The sequence below is a fragment of the Zosterops lateralis genome, assembly GCF_965231275.1.
Source record: "Zosterops lateralis genome assembly, chromosome: 2".
NCBI lineage: Eukaryota > Metazoa > Chordata > Aves > Passeriformes > Zosteropidae > Zosterops > Zosterops lateralis.
Window position 1 is genome coordinate 94,928,682 of NC_139763.1, and position 25,223 is coordinate 94,953,904.

The 25,223-nt window shown below is 44.6% G+C and overlaps 1 protein-coding gene across 1 annotated transcript; it reads right to left on the bottom strand.

The window, feature by feature from the left end:
- Positions 1–1,801: 1,801 nt before the first annotated feature.
- Positions 1,802–12,947, bottom strand: LOC310906341 (phospholipase A2-like). The gene is made up of 4 exons (XM_083855528.1): positions 12,649–12,947; positions 9,446–9,611; positions 5,051–5,157; positions 1,802–2,045 (listed from the first exon to the last, which is right to left on the bottom strand). The coding sequence occupies exons 1-4, from the start codon at positions 12,689–12,691 to the stop codon at positions 1,882–1,884; spliced, it is 480 nt and encodes a 159-aa protein (XP_083711654.1). The 5' UTR covers positions 12,692–12,947; the 3' UTR covers positions 1,802–1,881.
- Between the last annotated feature and the right edge of the window lie 12,276 nt (positions 12,948–25,223).

Genomic DNA, 25,223 nt, shown 5'->3' on the forward strand with positions numbered 1-25,223 from the left:
TGAAGAAATTTGTATTAGCCCCTGCTGAAACTCCACTTAGTTTGGCCATGTATCTCTGAATTTAGACTCTGATGAGGCACCCCGGGTCTTTCTGTGCCATTAGTTCTTATTTTAAAGGTGCAGTTCAAAGTTTGTCAGCTGAGCTTCAGCAGAGACAGAAGGATCCCAGCCTAGCCAGGTGCTCCAGGTGCCCGTGTAGTGCTAGCACCTACCCGAGGACATCAGAAGCATTGCTTCTGGGGATGCAAGTGTGGCTCCCGTCTGTCTCCTGCCAAAGAGGCTCTTGTCCTGTTGGCTTGCTCCAGCCTAAATGCTTGTGATAAAGATGCAAAGAAGGCCCACTCCTACATAGCTACTCCTGGCTGAAAGAATGGGATTTTGGTTTCTTTTGCCAGAAGGAAAGGTAGCATTCGAATATCAGCCTCTAATACCCTTTTTTTAAAAAAAGGAGAGATGAAAGATTTGCTTGACACAACTGATGTTCTCCACAGCCACTGTTTCCTGATGTGACAATAACTGATTCCCAGGCAGTCAGTGACTGGGAGACATGCCAATATAGGAGACCATCTTCTGTATGTATCAGAGAGCAGGGTATCAGCCCTGAAGCCTGTGGAGCAGTGAGTATATTCTTTTGCAAAGTGTGGGTATGCCTGCTAATAAGTAAAAGTCAGAAATCCTTGCTGACCTTGCAAGTGCAATAGCCCAGTGTAACTCTGCTTACCCTTGGACACAGCTCAGGAGTGTCCCCAGTGCTGTGGCACAGGAGCATGAGGGGTAAGACAACTGGGCTCTAAGCAACCTGCTCTGGTTAAAGGTGTCCCTGCTCCTTGCACAGAGATTGGAACTAAATGACCTTTAAAGGCTCCCTCCAATCCGAACTACTCTGTGATTCTATGATTAAGAAAAAAAGAAAAAAAAGTGCACTATTTGGTGACAGGAAGTGCGTTCCCACTACACCACAGATCAAATTGTCTGTTTCTGCAAAGGCAGATCTTGATCATGACCAGAGCAAGATCCTCCCTTTGCTTCAGCATGTGTGTTACCCTGTCACAGATTCACAGGCTGGGTAAAGTTGGAAGGGGCCACAGTGGATCTGATCCAACCTCCCTGCTCAAGCAGAGTTTTCCCAGAGTAATGGCACAGGGTTGTGTCCAGACAGATCTGGAATCTCTCCAGTGAGGGAGTCTCCACAACCTCTCTGAGCAATCTGTTCCAGTACTCAGTCACCTGCACAGTAAAGAAGTTCTTCCTCCTGTTCAGGTAAAACTTCTTGTCTATCAGTTTCCACTTGATGCCTTCTTATCCCATTGCTTGGCACCACCGAGCAGAGCCCGACACCCTCCCTTCAGTTATTCACAGACACCAATGAGGTTCCCTCTCAGCCATCTCTTCTCGAGGCTGAACAGACCCAGCTCCCTCAGCCTTTCCTCACAGGAGAGATACTCCAGTCCCTTAATTAACCACTGTTGGCACCTCTTGTTTCTCCAGTGGTGTCAGGGTAGTTAAAGTCCCTCACCAGAACTGGGGCTGTGACTGCGAGGCTGCCTCAAGCTGCCTGTAGGAGGCTCATCCACTTTCTCATGCCCAGGTGGCCTGTAGTAAACACCCAAAATAGTGTCGCCCGTATTTGTCTGCCCTCTTTTCCTAACCCATGAGCTCTTGACTTGCTTGTTGTCCACTCAAAGGCAGAGCTCGATACAGTCCAAGTGTGTCTCACAGAGAGAGAAACTCCACCACCACACCTTTGTGGTCTGTCTCTCCTCCCCATAAATCCTGGCCTGATAGAAATTCTCTCACATCATTGTTAGATCTGGAAAACGAGGAAAAATTTTATTACACCCCCTTTAGGTTCAAATTGCTAGAATTAAGGTCCTAAAAAGACTATTCTGGCCCCCCATATCCAACATGGCAGGTGGGATGAGTCTGTCCACATAAAAAGTCAGGCCAGAGGATGAAGTGTGGATTGTATGGGGCTGCTCCCCAGCACTTGGCTGCTTCTTGGTCACACAGGCACACCATTTTTTCACATCGGTCTGTCAGGTTATCTGCAAAAGAAAATGTGAGCTGAGGATGAGAGATTCTGTATCAAAGGCAAGAAAAAGTTTTAGGAGGAAAAATTCCCTGAAAAAGCAGCCCTTAGGGATCAAAGGCCGTGGCAGCAGGACCAACATGTTGTGTTGTGAGTGGATCTGACCCTCCCCTGCCCTCTCTCTGTCAACAGGTCTTACCTTAACTGTGACAAAGAGCATCAGAAAGTAGCAACTAAATGTAAATTGGCAATGCTTATAAAAATCTGCTCAGCATAGACCACTCCGTGCTTCTAGAACTGTGTGAACTATGAGGGTTTCATTCAGTAGTCATAGCTAAAAAGGAAAATTATTTTATCTTAACCTGAGGTAAAAATATTCCACTGTTTCCTCAGTTGGTGAATTTCCCTTCTAGCTCCTCCGTCTGCAAAACAGACTGTTTTCAAAAGAAAAAAACACTACTTTGAATGGAGGAGCCTCCCAGAGGGATATTCAGAAACCTGAAGGCATCAGAGCACTCACCAGGCATCCTTCACTCTTGCTGCATCAGTTGCTGTTGTATCTCTGATCACAGCAGAGGAGCCAAGGAGCTTTGCGGCAGGGCCTGGTACCTGATTTTTATGAGCCAGCAGCTAACAAAGTGATCAAAGTCATACATGGAACTATACAGAATGCAACTGTGACTGCATTATCATAAATAACATCAAAGCCCCTAGCTTAGAGGGCTACATTGCCAATGGCTGAGTTTGGGTTAATGAACCTCATCCCACCTGTAGGTTTAAATGCAGCTGTTGGGTTAATATTATTTCAAACCACAGTGCCTTGTTTATTTGAGGCTGCTAACATGGGTTATCTAACAGCCACAAAACCTGCACTAGGCAAAGTTTAATGTGCCAGTGCACATGGGCTTCACTCCAAAACCAGCTGCAGTGAGTAATTTTTTTCAGATTTCACTGGACTTTGATGGATCAACCCTGTATCTGAAAAATAAGAAAAGCCTGTGTTTTCTGAGCTGGTCTGAATAATCATGTATTTACTGGTAAATGTGTTTTAAGGGACAATGAGGACGTAAGGCCACTTTTTTCTTAGCTACTAGTCTTGCCTGATACTCTCCTAGCCCTTTTGCTCCTTGAGCTCTTCCTATGCTGTGCCAGCAGCTGCTCATCAAATGTGAGTACAAAAGTCTGTCTTTGTAACATTTCTGTTAGAAAGGAATGATTTTTTTGACCAGACCCCACAACTAACAGTGTTTTCTGTATCTATTGAATGGAATTTGCCTACAGGTGATGGCATATCTAGACTGTAGAATACAATTTTGCCAGTTTTTTCATTCCACAAACAAAACTACCTAATGGTAGCAAAAAGAGGAGAAATACCAAATAAAATGAGTTGCTGTTTATTTTACATGATTTATGATACAGTGTCAGGCAGCAGGCATCTAATTCCTGTTGCATTGAAATGACAGTGCAAACAGTTCTGCTTCTAACACTTCTGGACATCATTACCCTGAGCTCAGCAAGCATGCCTGGAAATTTAATCCTTCGTCTCTTTTGTTAGAATGGGATCAGACATTATACCTTCACATCCAAGTAAGACCTGCCATGCTGTAGCCTGGGGCAGGAAATTTGCCTTCAAAACACATTTCTATGGTTCCTCCTCACTGGGGATATCAGGGGGAGTGAAGCCTGCTGAGGGCTTGTGGAAAACAGTTGATGGATGCATCAGGTCTTGCCTGGGCATCAGTTAAGGAATTAAAGAAATTCATTTAACTCCTGCTTGTTGGCCAAGTCAGAGCAACTGCAGCCTGACTGCACTCCTATGTCTACTCCCATGGGCTCAGTGATACATCTCATATCTGCAATTTGGATTGTTTCTCCACAGCAAAGAGAAACAGGACTTCTTTCCTGAAAAATGGCTAGCAGAAAATATCAGTCAAGTATAGAAATATGGGTAGGCAGGAGGAAGAGCAGTTGTGCATTAAAGTAACACATTCCTTTGCCAACACTTTGTATTGGATAGATTGTTCTGGAACTTGGAAAAGAACAACTGCAGATGTGCTGTGTCCCATCCCCTATCTGCTGGCAGATCTTCAGCTGCTGGTGAGGTTGAGGATTGCACCAGTAGACTATGGTTTTCTGATAAGGTAGAAATAGTCTTTTAATGTTCTAGCAAGTAACTTCGATGATTATGGGGTAAGTTTTACTCTCATAATTTCTTTTCAAACTTTCAAAGTGTTCTACAATGGATTTTACCACCAGGAGCTTTCTGGAGACTTAGAAATACAAGTGACAAATTCTAAGACTGAAGTCATCTGGTGTATGTCAAAACAAACTGTGCGAGACACTGACGGGCTGTGACTGTGCAATTCAAACGCTCTTGACTGGGTACCAGCTGTAGAGCTGAGCACAGCCCACACTTGCTGTCTGCCTGAAGCACTCGAGAGCATTGGATTCTGCATGGTTCAAAATCCCTGCTCCAACCGCAGCACCACAGGCTGGAGCCCCACACAGGCAGAGGTGCAGGCTCAGGTTGGCATCCTATTTAACCTGTCTTGCAGCCATGCTGAGTAGCCTGGCTCTTCTCCAGTAGTGCCTAAGGGTAGTAAAAAAGTGGACAGTCCTGCTTGGAGCGAGGGCCAGAACTGCAATGGAAAGACCCACAGCTGTGGGAAGAGACATGCTTAATCCCAGTGAGCAGAAAGTCTCCACTGAGTTGTCTGCATCCCTGACAAACTAAGATGGCTTGTGGGCTCCATGGCCCCCACTCCTGCTCTCCAGCCTGGGGAGATCTCAGGTTACCTGGAATGGGCTGTATCTCCAGCTTTCCTCCCAGCTCCTGGCAAGGAACAGGCAGGGAGCTTGGAAGAGAACACACATTGCCTAAAGCAGCTTTGAAGCCAGCTTGGCAAACACAAACACGCCTCTGGGGCCCCCAAAGCCCTTTGGTCAGCCTGGTGCCTGCAGAGGAGGGAAGGAGGGAGGGAGAAAGAGGAATCCCACACAACAGGAGCAGCCTTTCCTTACCGCACTGCACGGTGTTCTGCTCACACGCCCACTGGTAGCGCTGCACCTTGGGGTTGCAGCCTTCCTTCTCTGCCGTGTCATAGCAGCAGTCATGCCTGTGGCAGCACCTGGGAGACAGGAAAAGAGAGAGTTTGGGTGTCCTCCTGCATCCTGCCTGTTGGCACCATCCCTGTGTGCTTTGCTCACGACAGCAATGCTCACCCCAGCCTGTCAGTACATCATCTGTTGATAAAATAAGTATCCTGGCATGTCTGGGAAAGCTCACATGTCTCAGGAGGTCATTAATGCCACATTTACTCCCATGACCACTGAGCTTCTTCCTCTGAGCTTTTGCCCTCGTGAAAGCATGTGTGGTCAAGACATGGTAATCTGGCTGAAAGGGAGCAGACACGTTCCTATAAATTGTGCTATTGTGGCTCACTGGCTTAGCCTTAGACCCATCCCCAAACTTGGAATTGGGATGTTTCTTGCCTTCCTCGGTATCACCAAGAAGCTTCATCTCTTTAGTTCACCTGGACCTGCCACGTGCTCCTTGGCCCTTAAAGGTTCTGAGGGGAGGCTACAGATTAATCAGTCTCAGTGGTGAAATTCATATCAGTTAACTTAAGAACCTCAAAAATCATCTACATTTAAGGCATTCATTTATCTTCCCTCTATGCACATCTGCACCATAGGTCACTTTTTGGGCTGCAGAGAAGTGAAAAGCATCAGATTTGAGAGTGCAATTGTGTTTCACTGACCACAGAGGGAATTAGGATGAGTAGCTCAGCTGATGCCATCTCTCCTATGGACTAAGTGAGATAATTTTCACTGTCAACTACTTCTGAATTTATAGAAAACTTGACCTCACTTGAATTTTATTCTGGTAGTTTAGGGATTCAAATTCCAGTGAGAAAATATTCAGCACTTTAAGACATTCTCTGCTGAATAAGAAAAGTTGTTTCATCAAGGATGCAAGGTCAGAGGTTGGAGCCAGAGAGCAGTGATCTCCTGTATTTCCAGAAGGCATCCCTGCAAGATCACTGTGACTCTACAGAGAAACACTGGGAAAAACTGAGGCAGGCTGATTTTACATAAAAAACCCAAAGCTCCAGCAAAGCCTAATCCATCCTCAGGGGAATGATAGGTAGTAGAGCAGGCCCATCACCAGTGGCTCATATATGGGACACTGAGCACTGGAGGCTGTGGTGGAGAGCCACAAATCTAGCTGAGCTGAGGGGAGTGCCAGCTATAGAAACCAAGGGTTTGTGAAGTCAGGTTGGTGTCAGTTATGAGGAGGTGTGGGGAAGAAGAGCAATGTGAAGATAGATGGGCAAAGGGAGGTGTTAGGAGCCTCTGTGCCAAGGGAAAGAAATTGCTCTTTATGGAGAGCCAGAGGGAACAAACAAAGAGAGGTAGGACAAGTGAGGGCAAATATGTTCTGTGCATCAGGCAAGGGCAAGCAAATGAGCACTGAATTTGCACAAGCAAATGGTGTTCTAACTAACTGTGAGAACTTGCTGCTCCTTATCTGGCTCGGCAAAACCAGGGGAAGTTGCATAAACTCTCCAGGACCACAGGATTTGGGACACAATTCTGCTTCCCCTTACAGCAGCTCCTCCTGATGATCCCCACAGCTGCAGCAGGGTGACAGGCAGCTTCCTCCAACAAAAAGCAAGAAGACTTTTGGCTCATACTTGACCAACATCTGAGAGAACTGCCAAGGAACGAAGGCTAAGGAGTCCTATTGTTGTCTTTGCAACCTTCAGATGGTCCCCTCCTGTCTGGAAATGCCCTTTGCTGCACCTGGGTCAGAGTGGTGCTAAGCTTTTAATAACCTGCTAACACTCGGTTCCACCAACGCAAACAGAGGCAGCCAACACCATGGCCAACAAACACAGCTGTGTCACCTAAGGGCAGTAAACAACCTGCTCATCACGGCTGGGCTGTGAGATAGCCCTAATGGCTACCGACAGCTCCGGCTGGTCCCCAGGGATCAGGGGCCAGACCCTGCTGTCGAGCAAATGCCACTAAGGTAAGACTTTGTCACCTTGTGTTTGTCACATCAACAGAACCCTCATTGCTGTGTGTCTTTTGCGACAGACGGGATGTCTTACTCTTCCCTATGAGTTTGCCAGGATTTAACAGTTGGACGGAATGATCTTAGCGATCTTTTCCAACCTTAATGATCCTGTGACTTAGATGAGTCATAGATGCACCCTGCCTTTCATGTTGTTTTCGGGGAAGTGCTGAGCACCCTCAGGTCCTACTCGATAACTGAGTGCTGCAGGAATCCAGGGAAACAGAAAGGAGAAGGAGAAACAAATCTATTGACTCTGTGTGGAAGAAATGTCACTATGCCTTGAAGTGATGGAACCCTGAGAGTGGAACAAAAGGGAAAAGGTAATTACTGACACCACATCAAAGTCAGTATGTGGAATAAACCTTATAAAAGGATTACCCACTCAATGGTTTTTTTTTTCTTTTGCACATAAAAGAGAGGTGCTTAGAAGCACTCCAGCCCTGTCTAGACAGATTGACTGAATTACACACAAGAAAATTACTCCTTTTGTAAGAGTCTCCGTAACAAACCTAGAAGGTCAAAGAGGGTGAATAATTTCCAACAGTATTTGTCACTCACAGCCAGTATCCTGCCACTCTCTCTTTTTTTTTTTTAGAATGGCAAATATGGAAAATAATGTGGTCACTTTGACAGTTGTGGGGTACTCAACCACACTAATCATTGCAGTAGTTCTTGGTAACAGATATCAATATTTCTCTAGCAAACAGAAAATGGAAATTTTTAGGGCTGAATCTAGAGTGGCATTGCTGATTCTTCCTAGCTAAGAACCTAAAATAAAACCTTTTAAGTTTTTCTACAGCAGCCAAGCAATAACAATGAATGTACTTAGAGGATCGAACTTCCCTTTTACAAACTACATGATATTTTGAAGCATTTCCACTTGCAAAGTCTCATTTTCTGCCTTTAGGATAAAATCCTAAAATACTCTGTGGAATTTAAACAGCAGAAACACTGGCTGATGAACGTGTGGCCATATTTTACTCTCTCTTTTCCAGGAGTGCTGACTACTTGCATCTCCTAGGGTCATGTAAATTTGGATGTCACTCAGCCTCTGTGGAAAACAGCTTTTAGGTCACTCTGCTCAGCCCTTCAATAAAAGCAGTACTCCAAATTAGTGAAGTCATGTTTTACTTTCAAGGCCTTATTATGAAATTTGTTAAAGGATAACAAAAAAATTAAACACCTTACATACACTGCTGTAGATAGGCACTGTGAGAAGCACACTGTGATGAGCAGGTCAAGAGATATTACTGCAGTTACTCATTGTTTGTGAGGCCCATATTGACTGTTTCATAGATGAAATATTTCACAGACACATAAAGGGACATGAGAGGGCTTTGGGAAAGAAATATCTCGCTGCAGTAATGAAGGCAGCTCCATCAGTCTTAAGGGACAGACAACTTCTCTTTCATGCCCACAGAGATCTTTAACCTTGACATCTTTTCTTCCTCCCCTCCCTTTTTATGTCATTCTAATTCAGCAAAATCTGGTTTTGTTTCCAGCAGCAAGGTATTCTGGAAAGTTCAGTTTCCTTCCCAGTGAGCTGCAGACTACCTTCACCCCTGCTAAAAGCAGAGCTTGCTTACTTGTAGCACCTGGTCTGTTGACTGTAGATAGACTTGTGTGCTTTGACTTTGATATTTCAAACCTGGCAAGATTGCTAATACCAGGCTCAGCGCACACAAGAGTCCACTATCCTCAGCTTTATTCTCATTTATTCTCTTTATGCTCATTGCACAGTACAGGAAAGAGGCCTTTAATTGCAATACCTCTAACACTTGTAGGGAATAACAAGCCAAACATCTTCCCCTCTAACAAAGAAAAGGGGAAATAACACCATGTTCTCCCTTATTGTTCTACCTTGACTCAGTGTGAACTAACAGCCAATGCAGCCAGCAGGTTTGATTACTCATTGCAGCGATAAGGATTTCTTCAAGAGGATAAACAGTGATATTTGCAGTGCTTCCATTTTAGGGACCTGGGTGAAATAACCCTCCAAACACCTTTTATTATGCTCCTTTTGTCAGGCAGGGTGTGATCTCCATGAAAAAAATTCAGCTATTTCAAGAAATTACATACTGGTTTCTCCTTTGCCCTCTAACCCACATAGTACAAGGTCCTAAGAGCTTTGGTGTCATCCAGAAGGAGGTTAAGCCCTCATTCAAATCCCAAGTGATACATGGGTCATCACTCACAAATCCCCAGTATGTTCATATGTACTACGTTCCCTGCCCACAAGGCAGCAAATGAGTCAGTGGAGTCACAGTAGCACAAACAGCAAATAGTAAAGAGATCTGCACTGTTTCTGGACACATAGCTGAGGTTTCTCTTACCAGTCTGTTTTATCTTTAGGCCAGCCTCGTCCTCCCAGTCCACAGTAGCACCCATAGCCAATATACGCCAAGGGAGACCGTCCCGTGCCACACGTTATGGCTCCAGCCAGTTCAATGATCCCTCGAGTGTGCAGCGAGTGAGACTTTCCCAGAGCACCTTTCCAAACTGCAAAGACAAGACACAGTTACACACAAGGGCTAAACACGCCTGCTTCTGATTTTCCTACAGCCCTTAAAGGGAGATGGGTTTGATTTTGACTGGTTGGTTGGGTGCAGCCCTGACAATCTAACTAGTCATGACATTCAGCTGGCAAAGGGTACTCTGTGGGGAGCTTTGCCTGGGGTCTGGGATAATCAAAAGGTGGATGCAGAAATACCCAAGCATGCTCTTTCTTCCACAGGAGCTCAGCTCAAGCAGGACTTACTAGTTCTGGTGTCCTAGTATGTGATTGCAGCTGTATTGCACCCAGGAGCAGTGTGCCTGGCCTTGCACATCACAGAGCCCAAGCTGTTAAGCTTTGCAGGGTCTGTGCCAGCATCATGCAGGGCCACCTGGGCTTCACTGCACCCCAGAGCTCCCAAACAGTTTTCCAGCTGTGCTATGGTCCTGACTGGGACATGGACCAGCAGAGTACAGCCAGGGAACCAGACCTAACCAGGGCTCTGTGGAAAGAAATGAGTTTCTATGCTGCTCAAGATTTCTTACATTATTCAAGTTTCTCCTACTATTCAGGATCTTTTAACCTATTTTCCAAGTGGCAAAACACACTGATAGTCCTATTAATCTGCACAGAGGGACAGCTACGTGCCCCTGAGCCTGTAGAGTACATACTTTGTCAAGGACAAAGTGCCTCCATTAGCCAAGATGTATGCGTAGCCCCTTTCACTTGAGACTCTGGAAGTGCTGGCAACACTTGCATCCGCTTCCGTTATTATGTTCCACCTAAGTCATAACAGGTGGGCAGCACTAATTTGGGGAAAAAAGAAGAAAGGGGCTCTGTGTCAGCTGGAGCGTGTGGATGGCTGCCCGAACGAGCCTGCAGATTTTTGAGTTACAAGTCTTTTGAACAGTCTCGTGATTTGGTATGTTAATTTGGAACTTTTTTTAGAAACCACAGGCTCAGTCTTGCAGTAACTGTTATGGAAACCGAGAGTACCCTGCCCCTAATACTCAAACCACTGTGATGCTCAGTTGCTGCTTCTCGTGCTATAGTGACAAATAGGAGCATTTCATGCCTGGATTCACTGTGAAGGACCAAAGACACTTTGCATTGCACTATCAGTAGGATGAAAATCCTCAACCCAAAAGCCTAACCCATCTGCTCATCCCACCCATTCACAGCCACTCCAAAATCAGACAGGGGCACTTGCCAGCATGCTTGGATGGAGAGGGAGGTGACACTGGGAGCTGGGAACTCACCACTGAAGTTGCTTTGCCACCTGCCCCTGGCTATTGCAGCACGCTCGACCTCTTCAAAGTGTTGTGCAAACACGGGCTAATTAATCCCCTAAACCACCCAAGGACTCAATACTATTATTAAAACAGTTGCTTTCCTTTTAAAACCCAGCCTCTAATCCCCTTGCTTGGGCCTCTTCCCACATCTCCTGGGCTATCTTGCCTTCCGAGTCCAATCCAAAAGCCAGTGAAGATAAGGAGGATCTCTCCTCATGAAGGCCAAGGCAGGGCTTTGCCCCCTCTCCCAGCCTGACCCCCCAGCAGGAGCAAGTGCCACCATTTTCACCCAGGGATGGACGCCTCAGGCTGTCCCAGCATAGCCTCTGTCTGCTTCCCCGGGCATTCCTTGGGGATTAAATGCACATTCCTGAAAAAGTAAGCAGCCACTCACCTAAACACTACTTGAGTGTTCAGGTTTCATGCTAAAAACACATTGGATGGGTTTTATTGAGAACTAAAGAGACCACTTATTTTCCTTGTCTAAACAGCAAGGCTCCAGAGTTAGAAGGGGGCTCAGCTCTCAGGGGAAATCACAAATAGTGAGCTGCTTTGGATTTGGGGGTATAAATCATGTTTTTCAACCTGTTGCAGACCCTGAAAATGTTCCAGTGGAGACAAAAGCTTCTTTGTAGGAATCCCAGCCTTCTGACAAGCAGCTTGAATTTTTTTTTAGCTTTCACTGGTCTCTTAAGCCAGGACTGCTGGGCTTGGTCTGTTGGCCACTGGCTGAAGATGGTTGAGGCTGATGTAAGGTAACTGTACCTCACCCAGAAGAAGAAAGGCCATTCTTCTTTTGGGGATATCTCTGGGGATCAAGGAACTGTAATTACAGTGCAGAGCTGCTATGAAAGTGGAGACAAAGCCCCAAAGGAAATGGAGTCCAAAAGACTCAATTAGTGTGCTTAGGGCTGTGTGTTCTGCAAGAGGCATCCAGGCAGCCTCTGATGTTCCTGTTCTTTGAAAGCTGTCTGGGTTTTGAGCCAGCGGCACGCTGCTGCAGCTGAGAGGTCAACCCCAGCAAGAACATTTTTAATATTCAGGTGCACAGCTAATAACTTGACCAAGAACTGAAATTGCTTTCTCTATGCTACGCAGCCGAGCCAACACAGTCAGGAAAGCCTTGAAAAAGTCTGAGTCTCCACAGTAGCCTGCTCCTAGCCAAATGTCCCTTTAGCAGCATGTCCAATCATTAGTTAAACTACTAATGGAGCACCTTAGAGAAGAACATACCTGCAGAGAGGTGAGCAGGGGTGAATCTGACAACTTAGCACCATTCCCTGCTTAAACAGACAGCCTTTGCTGTAAATGAAGGCAGGGGGTTGTTTTTTTTTCTGTTCAAACTCTCCTGCAGGTATAACCTCGGATGTGCCAGTTTAGTGTTTTGTTCCCTCTGTGTGCAGGGGCTTTATGTTAGCAATCATTTATGGCTTTTATAAACAGAATTTTTAAAAAATTATTTTAAATTCAGATGTGTTGAAAACTGCTCACTCCATGGCCACTGGTATAAAAAGAAGGTATTTTTATGAAACATGGACACTAACAACTCTGTAGCAGAAAACTATATATAAAAAAAAGAAAAATACCTGTGTTTATACAGGTTTATACAGTTTATAAAGTTGAGGATTGTCTAGTGCCACTTTCCCCCCTCATATGGCCAAATCCCCCGGAGGTCCTGGCACGAAGCACGCAGAGCTGATGGCCAGGGGAGAGGCAGGGCAGGGCAGAGGGGCCGAGAGCTGGTACTCACCTGCCTGAAGCAGCACCAGAGTCAGCAGCAGGCGGGGGCCCATGGGCAGATCCTTCCCACTCTCGGGCGCTCCGGGGTTCGGCGGTGCCTCGCCGCGCTGCCAACTCAGCCGAGGTGTGGTTGTGCTAAACAATCCTCCCGGGCCGCTGCCCCGGGCTTTATATACCCGCGGCTCTGCGCCCGCGGGCAGTGAACACCCTCTGTCTCCCGCGATGCCCCCGCCGAGGCTCCTGGCTGGGGGGGACGGGGCCAGGGCTGCCTCTGTTTGCCCAGCATCGCCTTTGGGAGGGGCTGCTGCCAGGGCATTAGGCTGGAAGGCTCCGGGACAGCCCAAGACCCAGCACTAAGCCGGGCTCCTTCTTTAAGCTGTTTGCTTACAGACCCTGGTTAACCTCTGAGAAGCTGCGGCAAAGTGAATTCTTCAACCGGGCTTTCTGTGGCATTCCCTTGGCAAGGATTTTCTCCTTTTATAGATCGCTTCCCAGGGTATTTTTTTTTTTAAGTTATTTTATTTTAAGACTGATTATTTTCATGTTTAAAAAAGAAAAGACAAAACTATAAAAATCCAACAGAAAGAATACTGTTAAGTGCAAGGACCTAATTATAAACTGACCAAAAGAGCTAATTAGGCTCCACTCTGAGGGATAAATACCCTCTTGGTCTGTGGCTGCACCTGACTAACACCAATAGATTTCTTGAAAACTCGTCTGTATGTGGGTACCAGCCATGGTGGAAGAGCAGCAGTTGGGTCCAGCCCTCTGGGGCTCTGGTCACAGCAGGCAGCCACATCCAGAGCTGGCCTCCCTGTCACACAGCCTCTGCTTGTATGGGGTCACAGGCAAAGTGGGCAGGAGGAATGGCCACAGTTATTTTGTCTTTGGACTTGAAATAGCTTTAAAACTCCTGCCTCCCTTGGTACAGCAGCCACCCAGCTTGTTGGGGTCTGAGCATCTGCCCCCACCCTGGTGTGGGCATGAAGGGCAGGGTGGGCTGCTCTGCAGGAGTGGAAGAGGAGGGGAAAAGGGCTGCTCGCCCCTTCCCAGGCACAGACCAGGACTATCATAGCAGCAGCCCTAGCCTGAGTTCTACATGCTAAAGCTGTGCTTCCCTTCTGAATGGTATGGGTTTAAATATTTGCTTGCTACACATTGGTAGTGGAATCAAAGGTCATCAGCAAGTCATTTATAGGGCTCCCTTTGCTGAGTCCTGCCCCAGTGCAGCTGCCATCACTCTTTGCCAAGCAAGGTTTAGAGGCACATCCTGGGTGCCTGTGATACAGAGCAAATGAGACAGCAGGACTGAGTAAATCTCATTACAATTACCAGCCTGAAATTTCCTGCCCACCACCAGTGATGGGCCTTGTGCTGGCAGTAGGAGTGAGGGGAGGACAACTTGAGCACAGCACTCACCCAGCTCCTCCCTGTCCTACCTCAGAGGGGCTGGGAGGAGCTGCAAAGCTTCTGCCCTTGGAATTATTCAGTAATTATTCATTTATTCAAGTCATAATGCCAAATCATACAGAATCATAGAATCACAGAATCATAGAATCATAGAATGGTTTGGGTTGGGAGGGACCTTAAAAATCGTTTGAAATCCCTGCCATGGGTGGGGACACTTTCCACTCAAACAGGTTGCTTCAAGTGCCATCCAGTCTCACTGTCAATGCTTCCAGGAATGGGGCATCTACAACATCTCTGGGATGCAATACAGCAAACTTGTCCCAGTGCCTCAGTGCCCTCATAGTAAAGGATTTCTTCCTAATATCTAATCCATACCTACTCTTCTTCATTTAAAGGTCATTCCCTCTTGTCCTGTCCCTTCAAGCCCTTGTAAAAAGTTCCTTTCCAGTTTTCTTGTAGCCCCCTTTAGATACTGGAAGGCTGCTGCAAGATCTCCCTGGAGCCTTTTTTTCCCCATGATGAACAGCCCCAGCACTGTGTCTTTGTAAGAGGAGTGCTCCTGCCCTCAGATCATCTTCATGGCCCTCCCCTGGTTTCCCTTGCTCCAGCAGGTTCACATCATTCTTATGCTGGATGCAGTACCTCACGTGGGGTCTCACCAGATCAGAGCAGAGGAGGAGAATCAGCCTGCTGGCCACACTGCTTTGGATGCAGCCCAGGATGCAGTTGGCACCGGGGGCTGTGAGTGCTCATTGCTGGGTCATGTTGAGCTTCTCATCTACCAGTGGCTCCAGGTCCTTCTCAGGGCTCCTCCTGATCCATTCTCCACCCATCTGAGTTTGTGGTCAGGGTTGCTATGTGTGTGAGCTGTTGCTGGCAAATCTTTGACCTTCAGCATGTAAGTTTGCAGAAAGAAGATGCTGGAGGACAGATTGCTGTGATCAAAGGCTCTATGGACACAGGACTTGTGAGAAGTGCAACAAAGAAGGCAGGCTCTGAAATACCGTGTGGGATCTGGCTGAACTACACCCTGTTAGAGTAAAGCCCGCCCCTGGCAGGCACCTGGCTGGCCCAGTTCTTAATTGGGCACCAGGAGGGCATTGTGAGGAACCTCTGCAGATGCTTTACAGAATTCCTGAGGTTCCCAAGTCCAGAGGAACTCCCACCAAAATTATCCACTCTGATTTGGATTTATCAGAATAATTTGGATTTGAAAACAGACACATAATCTTGTTCTTCCAAAGCCTTGCTGATTTATAAACCTGATTTAAAAAAAGATATTATAAAGTTACATATCACAAATTAATCCTATTAATTCTATTCTTCCCATTCTTACCCCAAATTACCAATTAGTTTTTTGCCCCCCATTCAGCAACAAATACAAAATAAAGAAGTAGAGACTTCTGTCATAGCCAAATGTATCTTCAGCTTTGGAAGAAGACTCCTTCAGGGTATTAGGAAGCAATGCCCAAATTCAATCTTAAAATGCAAAGCAGAGTTAATATATCATATCCTCATGGTTATTTCACACCACTGACTGGTCAAGTTTGTTAATCTGTGCAAGTACTGATTACTGTTGCCTAAGTTAATCAGCCTATTTATTAAATAGTATTAAATGCTAATCATGTTCTTACTATGTTACAACAAATGCACTGGGATCATGAGGGCATTCCTAGTACTGTTTAGGGAAATAAAATTAATTCTCTCATCCCACCCGTTCATGTGAATTTTTCATGTTACCTGAGAGCTCCACTCTCACTAGGAGCAAGAGGCAGCACATGAGAGTGTTGGATGTCATCTCATCAGACTCACACTACTGTCTGTCCAAAACTGCAGGCAAAATAAACTTACTTTGAGCCTCAGGTCACTTGTGTGGGGCAATTGATCTCTACTGTTGGGGGGCTGTTTCTTCAGATAAACTGACTCTGCTGAAAACATTTCCTTTGGCATGTACCACCAAACCAGCTGGCCCTCAGGGGTGGTAGCACTTCATACTCTTGGGCTTGTTGTTGAAAAACAGTATTTGGGAAAAGCCTTCAGCTGAAGGGGAGAAGAAATTTGTAAGGAATCCACAGTTTTTAACAAGGCTTACCCAGTGAAGTTCGAGATGTCAGATCTTGTAGAAGGTGGGCTGTCCTTCATCTCCTAGAGGCTGTGTTCCTCAAATGAGATACCCAGCCACCACTGTGGATGTTGCACCAGCCTCAAGAAGAGATCTCTGCTCAGCACCAGCAGAATCAATGGTGCTTTTACTGTCCAGGCCAAGGGATTTTCCTAAGGGAGATGGAGGAAGCTTTGCAATACCATGAGCATTAGAGATTCCCTAAATTATCTGCCTCTCCAAAGACCAGGAGACTGGAGACCGAAGGATACAGAATGACTGTTTGGGTAGTCAGAATTAGAAGAGAAAACCAGTTCTAAAGAGAAGCAAATTTCACATTACCTGTCTGGAGGAAGAAAAGTAAATCTAAGACTGCCACATGATTTCTGGTGACATAACCAGTTACAGAGTTAACACAGTAATATAATATGTAAACAGTCTTGCTTAATATTGTCTTTCATGGAAGGTCTGCACATATTTTAGTGCTGATAAGGCCCAGTCAGTCTTTAATGAGGAAAGACATCATCATCATCATTATTATTATTATTATTATTATTATTATTATTATTAGTGGTGGTGGTATTGTTGTTTTCAGTTTCTAAGTCAGCCCCAAAAGGAGTTCTAAAAGTGCCTCCTGGTTTGAGGGTGTCAAGTATGCATCTCCTTGAGTTCCACTGCTGCTGTGTGCTGGTCTCATCTGGATGGTAGCATTTCTAAATAGTGAAGCTGGATGGCTCCAGTCTGCAGCACCTTCTCAAAGTCAGTGCCTGCTTTTGTCTATAGTCACACACCTCGCTCAGGTGATAAAAGTGAAAGGCCACCTCTCTCAAGATTTCACTGTCAGAGTTTTCTCCCAGCAGTCTCAGAAGGTGCTGTCTCCTGAGCTGACTGTGGGGGACCTTTCCCTCTGTAGTCATTTGTACATACATTGTTCCCCTTCTGCACTCTTTCTTGCACTCCTCTCATGAAGGAGTGGACCTCATGGTCTGCATGTATAACCTGCTGGAGGGAAAGCAGGCGGAGCTGGCAGGAGTCAGGAAATGATAGGGAGTTAAAGCAGGAAAGTAATATGATATGCTGAGGGAGTAGCAGCTTCTTCCTTATCAGCATTGCTGAATGTGGGGTAAACAGTGTGGGCTGTGAGCTAGGGAAGAACTACACCGCCCCAGCAGGCTGCCTTGCCACCCTCACAGCTGCCCCCATCCAGCCCTCGTGGGGATCTGTAACCACCAAGGTCCATTCATTTCACATGAAACCCAGAGTTACATCCCTTCACACATTCCTTCCAAAAGCCATGGAAAGAGAAGATGCAATCCATAGAAGAGAGATGAGGTGCAGGTGTCCCATTGCTGTAAAATCACTGCAGGTGGTGACAGGCCCCAGCTGCCTTCTTCTGTTGTCACTGGGAACATCAAGACTTTCCCAGCCTTTTTCTCCCAAGTGTTAGTGACACTCATGCTGAGGCCTCCAGAAGCACCCATTTCCTTGTTTGTTCTGCCCTTTTGCTGTAGAGCAAGCAGCCGGCCTGAGAGGCTCGCTCAGGAACAGAGAGGTTCTTGTGTCCTCCAGGAACTGCTGGGCTTTGGTGGAACTCATATAACCCACAGCAGCTGTCAGGGGAAGGGGGCCACCACTCCAAAAAGGTTTTCAAGACTGCAGTCAATGTCCCTTGGCCACAGACGGTCAGAAATCAGAAACACAGAATGCCCTGGCAGTGTGGAACCTGCTACCATCACCACCTAGGGACATTGCTGTCAATACAAACCAAGGACAAGTGGTGACATCTCCTTGGAACCACATTGAGCATTGCCTGTAGCAAAAGCCAGGAATGCATGATCAGCTGAGCACCCTGAGACAGCTGGCTTTCAATTTAGAGCCCTGGTGACAATTCCCACTTAACAGATAAAGTAAATGGGTATAGGTCGAATAAAGGTGTCTTCTTTCAATACTGACACCCCCTCAAGCTGCTTTAGTCTGTGAGATCCACCAAGAGGTTTGGCTGCTTCATCCAACAGGAGATCAGGAAACAAACACACACACAGATGAACATACAGTCTGGTATCCGAAACAAGTTCCTAGAATGCCCCTGAGTTCCCTGAAAAAGAATGACTAACATAAATGTGCTCATTTAACAGGAACCCCTGTTAGAGGCAAAGCTGAAAGACCCATGACACGAATTCATACCAATGACACCAAGATTCATGATACTAATCCAGACTCAGAAGCCCACTAAAATACTTGGTTTGATGTGTCAGTGTTTTAAAGTATGTTGTTTAAATTCATGGGCAGTTCTCAAGAGCAAAATGGTACACTTTTTTTTTTTCTTCTCTGGTTGTAAAGTTAATGTAAACAGAGGTGTGTTCACAGATCCTCCTGGGAGACAGAGGAAGGGATGGCCTAGGTGGGGAAGACGTAATACCAATCAGCACATAAAATTCTTATTCCACCTTTGCATGTACATTTCAATCCCAACAACTCTAGACCATTCTCCTCACTCAGCTCTCTGAGCTCTCTGTATATTCCAGGTCTGCCTATCTACATAGTCTGCTGTGCACTGTCTGCTTTAGTTTCTTATTTGCCCACTGTTCAGGCTTCATTTTCCTTTTTTTCAATTGCTAAAACTTTTCCTGCTTCTACACTTGCCATCTCATACCTCTCTCCTTCTGCCTTTTGCCCCAACCAACCTCTTTCACCTACAATGTCATAAATAGCTTGGAGACTCATGTTGGTAACTGTCTCCAGCCTCAGCTAGCAAGAGATACAGAAAAGTGTCTTTTTACTGAAGAGTTCCATTCATAACAGCAGTTGGTCCTGTTTAAATCAGGGAGCAATTGGGTGCTCTGAGTCTTCCACTTCTAAGAAGCAGGACAGTTGGAGACTTCTTGAAGAAAAGAGGATGTTTGTTAGACTACCTCTGCTCCATTATTCAGATTGCTTAATTAGGATGCATCGAGTGTACAGACTAATGTCTCCTATGTTTGATATCTGAGTATTTAAAGAATCAGTCAATAATGGGCTAAATTTTAGGTAATGTTGCTACTCCTACAGGAAATGTGAAATCATCCCCTGAAGATACTACTATGATAATTTGTTATCAGCTTTCCTGTAGCCCTTCTGAAGGCTGGCCGTGAGCTCAAGGTTACTGTTACAGACTTTTAGAAGAAACACAGGATAGTAAAGGTTTAGCTGCTCTCTTTTCTTGACATCAACCAGTGCTGCATATGGCAAGTGAAACCTTGACAGCAAGCTTTTAAGCATTCCTGGAATCCCTCCATAGTTCATCAAACCAGGATTTTGTTAACCTATTGGAGACACACAATTAAGCTTATATTGATTAAAGTATCCTAGAAATTTCTCCTCGCTATTTCCACACCCACAGTCTGAATTATCAAGTCCAAGATCAAATAATGTACTTCACACAGTGGATATCCTTCCACAGGCCCTTCAAACCTCTCTCTTTCTATAGATATATACTCATCTGCACCAACATTCATATTCACTACTCCTACCTTGTTTTGTTACATGAATCACCACCTCTCTGCTTTGGAAATTGTTGTTTTCTGAGTTCCATATTTGGTATATTAAAAGGTTTTTTGGGGAAAAAAAAAAGACAAGGAAAAAACATCAGGACAGTGAAAAGAGCTCCACACTTCAGGAAGAGAGAAGACAGCTCTGCAATTGTTCTGCTGGTACACAATGCTCTGGGCTGGTCACTGTGGTCACCTAGTAAGTTTGTGGTTTTCTCCTGTCTGGCCAGCCCCTAGATGAGGACATGCTGCTTGTATTACCTCTCCTTTCCAGGCTTTGTGCTTGTAGCAGGTAAATGACCACATTTGCAGTCCCAGTGCCAGTCCTCTCCTCCTTTTCATGACAAGGGTTTATTTGGTTTATCAAAGCCCATACTCTGTGCCCAAGGACAGGTTTGGTGAGGGTTGGATGCTGCTGTGCTCTGAATGCTGAAGAACTTAGTGCCTTGTGCCTTGAGACACAGCAAGGAACTGCCAACACAGGAAGCCCCCAGCCCCATGGAGATCTCAATTCTCAGCCAAGCTGCCTCTTTTACATTCAGCAAATAATTCAGGTGAGGCATTTTGATTGTGACTTCACATAGCCTTGTGCTTACAGGTATAGGAAACTTTCAACTTCTTGCTCTCTTGCCTGTTTCTCGTACCAGACATAGTACTTACAGAAAATTTAAGACTGCACTGAAGGACACAGTGTATTTATAATTTTAAGTGCTAATGTATGATTAGAATGCTGTTGGTTGTGAGGTGGTGGAATGAGATAACAGGCTGTGCCTGATGAAATGTCTTATCACTTCATGGATGCCAGTCATCACTTGGGAGTTCAGGGGTTCACCCAGTTCCCAGCACACCAAGAAACTGCCTGCAATAAGAATGTTTGAATAGTTAGCAGAAAAAAAAGATCTGCAATGATAAATTGGGTAAATTGATGTGGGGTGTGTGGCCTTCAAGGTTGGGCAGCAAAGAGTATGTCAGCTCCAGGTAGCCCTAGTTAAAATGGCTATGTTCTACTTCAGTGCATTTTCTCACAGTCTAGACACTCACCCTTCCCACTTTGCTCCATTGTATGTTTGGAACTTGTGTATTTTGTCTCCTTTTGCATCTTGTTCCTATCCATGTATATCCCACTGGACATCAAGTCCCTGATCTCTATCGTTGTCCTATTTGCACAGTAAGCAGCATCCATCTCTGCCTGAAGGCATTCTTGTCATTCTGAACAGCTCTAATGTGTTGCAATCAGCTCCTGAACTTTCTGACAGAAGACTTATTGAAGGTTTCAGGATCTTCATAAACAAAGCTATATTGGATACTCAATCCATTTGGGACATATGAGAAAATGAAGCCTCTCTTTTCTCCAGGCAGAAGAATGAGTATGAACACTGGTAAAGCTTGTGCCACTTCTTTGCCTACTCACAGTTTCTCTCTGGCTTCTGCCTGGAAATTAATTCAGGTGCAACTCCATTGATATTTACTCCTACTTCTGTTGGATTGAGGATACAGATTTTTTTTGGTTCTCAAACTCCTGTTGGGCAGGCAGCATGTTACAATATGACAAGGGCTCCAAACATGGGCTTTCTTGTGGGGACTTTATTCCCATCACTCCAGCCTGTCATGGTCTGCACAGCTCTCTGGGATATTGGCCACCCCTCCCAGCTTTGTGTCACCAGTGAACTTGCTGAGGGGGCCTTTGCCCCTTCACCTAAGTCATTGATGGAGAAGTTAAACAACACTAGGCCAGTATTGAGGGACACCACTAGTGATCTTTAATAAGACCCTGTGTCACTAATTACGGCCCTCTGGGATCTGCTGTTCATCCAGTTCAATCCACCTCACTGTGCCCTCATCCAGTCCACACTCCCTGAGTCTGCCTATGAGGATGCTGTGAGACACAGTGTCAAAAGCCTTGCTGAAGTCAAGGGGCACAATATTCACTGCTCCCCCTCCATCCACCCAGGTGATTGCTCCATTGTAGAACACAATCAGGTTGGTGAAGCATGATTTACCTTTAGTTGACAACTCTTGATCTTCTTCTCATCCATGTGAAGAGATGTCTCCAGAGTGAGGTGTTTCATTACCTTGCCAGGCATCGAGGCACCAGTCAGCTGTTCCCTGGCTTTACGTACTTCAGTACAAGGATTCTATTTGCCAATTGCTTCTATTACTTTAGAAATATATCTTATTGTAGGTTGCTTTTTTTTTCCAAACAGAATTCCATCAAGCTCTGCTGGACTGAGTGACAGAAGCAGTCTAATTCTTGGAGTAACTTATCCAGAAGAATTTATTTGTTTTGTTTCCAAAACATTAAATTTTTCTGCAGTTTTGCTAGAGAAAAGCCAAAATCACACTCATGATCTTCCACTAGCAATTGCTTTGTCTGTAGATCTACCGAGGGCATCACTTGCCACTTGTTTAGCAAGTTTAAATATATACATCCATCAATCAAAACATATTTCTCAATAATCACTATATTCCCTGATATTTTAACCTTTATATTTTCCTTGGCATTGCAGTTTGGCTTTCCCTGGCAGACTGACAGTTAGGGCACTGTTTAGCTTAAATTTGGCTTGGCAAGTTTGCCATCCTCTCTTGCACAGCACTGAGCACGTCTTCACACATTCCAACCACTGCCAAGTTATGTGTTTGCTGCTTTGTTTACTGGTTGTACAGAGAGTATTTTTTCTGAGACTACTGCTGAAATAATTTTTGCTGATCAGCTTATGTTAATGCCAGATATGACCAAAATATTGTTTTCTGAGTCACATCTTATTTCCTTTGAAAGAAAACATTTCTCTCATTTTCTTCTCTGCAGACCTTTTCTGGCTACAATTACTGTACTTGGCTAGTAAAAGAAGATTTCTGAATTTGCATTTCTCACTACCTACATGTGGTGAGAAGTGCCCAAGACTGATATTTTTCCCATTGCTGTAATTGTGTACTTGTGCATTTACTTTAACTTGTATATTCAGGGCTCCATTGTGCTATTTGCTCACTTGTCTCTGTACCATCCTACAGAGCTTTAACTGGAAGCCTGATATTAACAGGCTTTGTGGAAAAGTAGGGATTGGAAATGTTCAACTGGCTGACACTTTCCCTTCACCTTTCACCTAATATTTTTGTAGGTCTTCATAGGATAATGCCTCAGACAAAGTAAATTTGTCGACCTTGAAGCAGTCTGACACTCTACAAAGCAATATAATCCTAGAGATTAAAAGTGTTGATGCAGGGATCTCTGGGGAGACAGTTTTCTTACTAAGACTTTCTTTGACTCAAAAACAAAGAAAACCTCAAAGCAAGGCAAACCCCATGAGCTGAAAGCCACAATGTGGTTTCAAAACAAATTCCCTATACCACAGAGTCTAGGCAAGCAACAAAGTCCCAAAGTCTCTCCTTATTTTTTCTGTAAGTGTCGGGCAATAGGTTGAAACAAAATTAACATCTAACAATAAAACTTAAAATTTTATTTAAAACTCTAAAGTGTGTGATCAACTGTGGTTTTATCAGAGTTGAACTCATGGCATTTCCTTCTAAGTTTTGAATACGAGACCTATCACATCAGTGTCACAGACCAAACTCCTTGTGGCTTTAAGATGCTAGAAACTCTCTTAAAATTTGACTATTTCCAGTTGGACCAGCTCTCCTCTCCATGGGCTTACCTGCTCATGATTTTAATGTTTTCCTCGTTTGTTAAATTTTGGCACTATGAGAAGATTTGTGCAGCTTTTGATAACAGAGCTGGAAACAGTTCAAAGGGATCATCTGAAAGAATTTTCATTAAAAAATAAAGACACAGAGAACAAAGGGGAGCTGAAAGAGAATTCTGTCTTGGAAATCTATGAAAAGGAAGAGAAATCCGTAACAAAGAAATCGTGTTTAAAAACCATCATTTTCAGAGGTAAATTCCAAAGAAGTTTGTGGGGAAACTTCTGATGAGTACTTCTGTGTGAACAAGCTGAAGAAGAATACTATCTCAGAACAGATATGACTGTGTCACTAGTATGAAACTGTCCGCTTTTCCTGCAAGGCCAGAAGGAATGTCAGCTTTATTATTTACAGTTCAGACTTATTTTCTAAATTTTGCTTTTGTCTAGTTCTCTATCACCTCTAATTTCTGACGCTTTCCTTTGATCACTTTCAGCCTGACTCAGCATAACAAACATCAAAAAGACACCTCACTGCATATCAAACATCTGCAGTTATTCTTCTGTTTAATGTAACTCCCTATGAACTATTCCAGCAATGCCTAAGAGAGACAGCAGTTCTGGACTACAAATATGTGTGGTCTCATTTCAGCCCTACAGGAAATGCCATAAATGGGACAGGAATATGGTGAGATGTATCATGTAGAGTCAAACAGAGCTGCTTCATTTACAGCAAGTGACAGACTTTCTTAGAATGCTGCACACCTAGGTTCCAAACAGATATGTATCAGTTACTGTGAATTTTACAGACCAGATCTGTATGGCATCACTCAAATGTCTGCAGGATTTCAAGGCTAGTCTTTTGTTTGTTCTAAATCCAGGCGAGCAAACCCCAGCGCATTTCTTCCATGTTTTGCAAAATTACCTAAAAAAGTCTAGATACCTAATACCTCTCATTCATCAAATAACAGTGACATCAGGGAGTAAAAAAAGAAAGGCTAAGATAACCAACCATGAACTGTCATCTAGACAAAGGATTAATCTGCTTAGAACATCTTAGTAAGCGCTCAGATGCCACCTTCAACAGAGGCACCAACAGTGTCACTGTTCTCCATGAGGTTCCTTTACAAGGAACAGAACCAGTATTTCAGCATCTCTGGCTTGAACTGGCCAATAAATTCTAAAGGGGAAGGAAGGACAACATCATAAATACATAGATATCATAGTTCCCTCAGGTTTGTCTCACTGAGCAACTAGATTAAATAAGCCCCAAGTTAGAAACATCTCAAACAAATACAACAAACTAAGATTTTAGGAAATACCTATATAAGTGACTTTTTGGAACACATCTTGAGACAGAGTTTCAGATAAAATAAGTTGAATTGAATCTTCACCAAATTTCACAACACTCATTTGAGGGTCCATGTTTAATTAGCAGTTTTGGTATTTGTATTTCACAAATAACTCTGTGATAGAATAAAGCAAGTCACAGAAATGGTGTCTTTAACACTCAGAGCTCTTGGGTAGATGACATCTTCCTGAAGAAGGCTTGGGTAGGCCTGAAAGGACAAATAATCATCCACCCAGAACCAAGCAGGCTGAGACTGAGATTTTTTTTCTGTCCATCAGCTTAGTGCTCCTCTACTACAGACTGGTTACCTCCTGTCCTCTCACCAATGGATGTGGACAATTCCAGCAATTGTCTGTATTCATTTCCTTTGTAAAAAATATCACCTGGCCCACCCAAAAAGTCCTTCCTTCCCTATCTTGTAAGGTTATGGTTTCTAAAAGTTCTAGAGGTGCTGTTCACTCCTCTTAGGATACCCCCAGCTATTTACAGCTTCAACACACAATGACAGTTAAGGCTGAATGTGGTCAAGTGAAGAACAATTATTTCCTGCATCTTTTATGC

Coding starts and splice junctions, on each gene's coding strand:
- LOC310906341 (XM_083855528.1), bottom strand. CDS start 12,691: ATGGGCCCCCGCCTGCTGCTGACTCTGGTGCTGCTTCAGGCAG. Junction 9,612..12,648: donor TCTGGTGCTGCTTCAGGCAG/GTGAGTACCAGC, acceptor TTGTCTTTGCAG/TTTGGAAAGGTGCTCTGGGA. Junction 5,158..9,445: donor CCTAAAGATAAAACAGACTG/GTAAGAGAAACC, acceptor CCTGTCTCCCAG/GTGCTGCCACAGGCATGACT.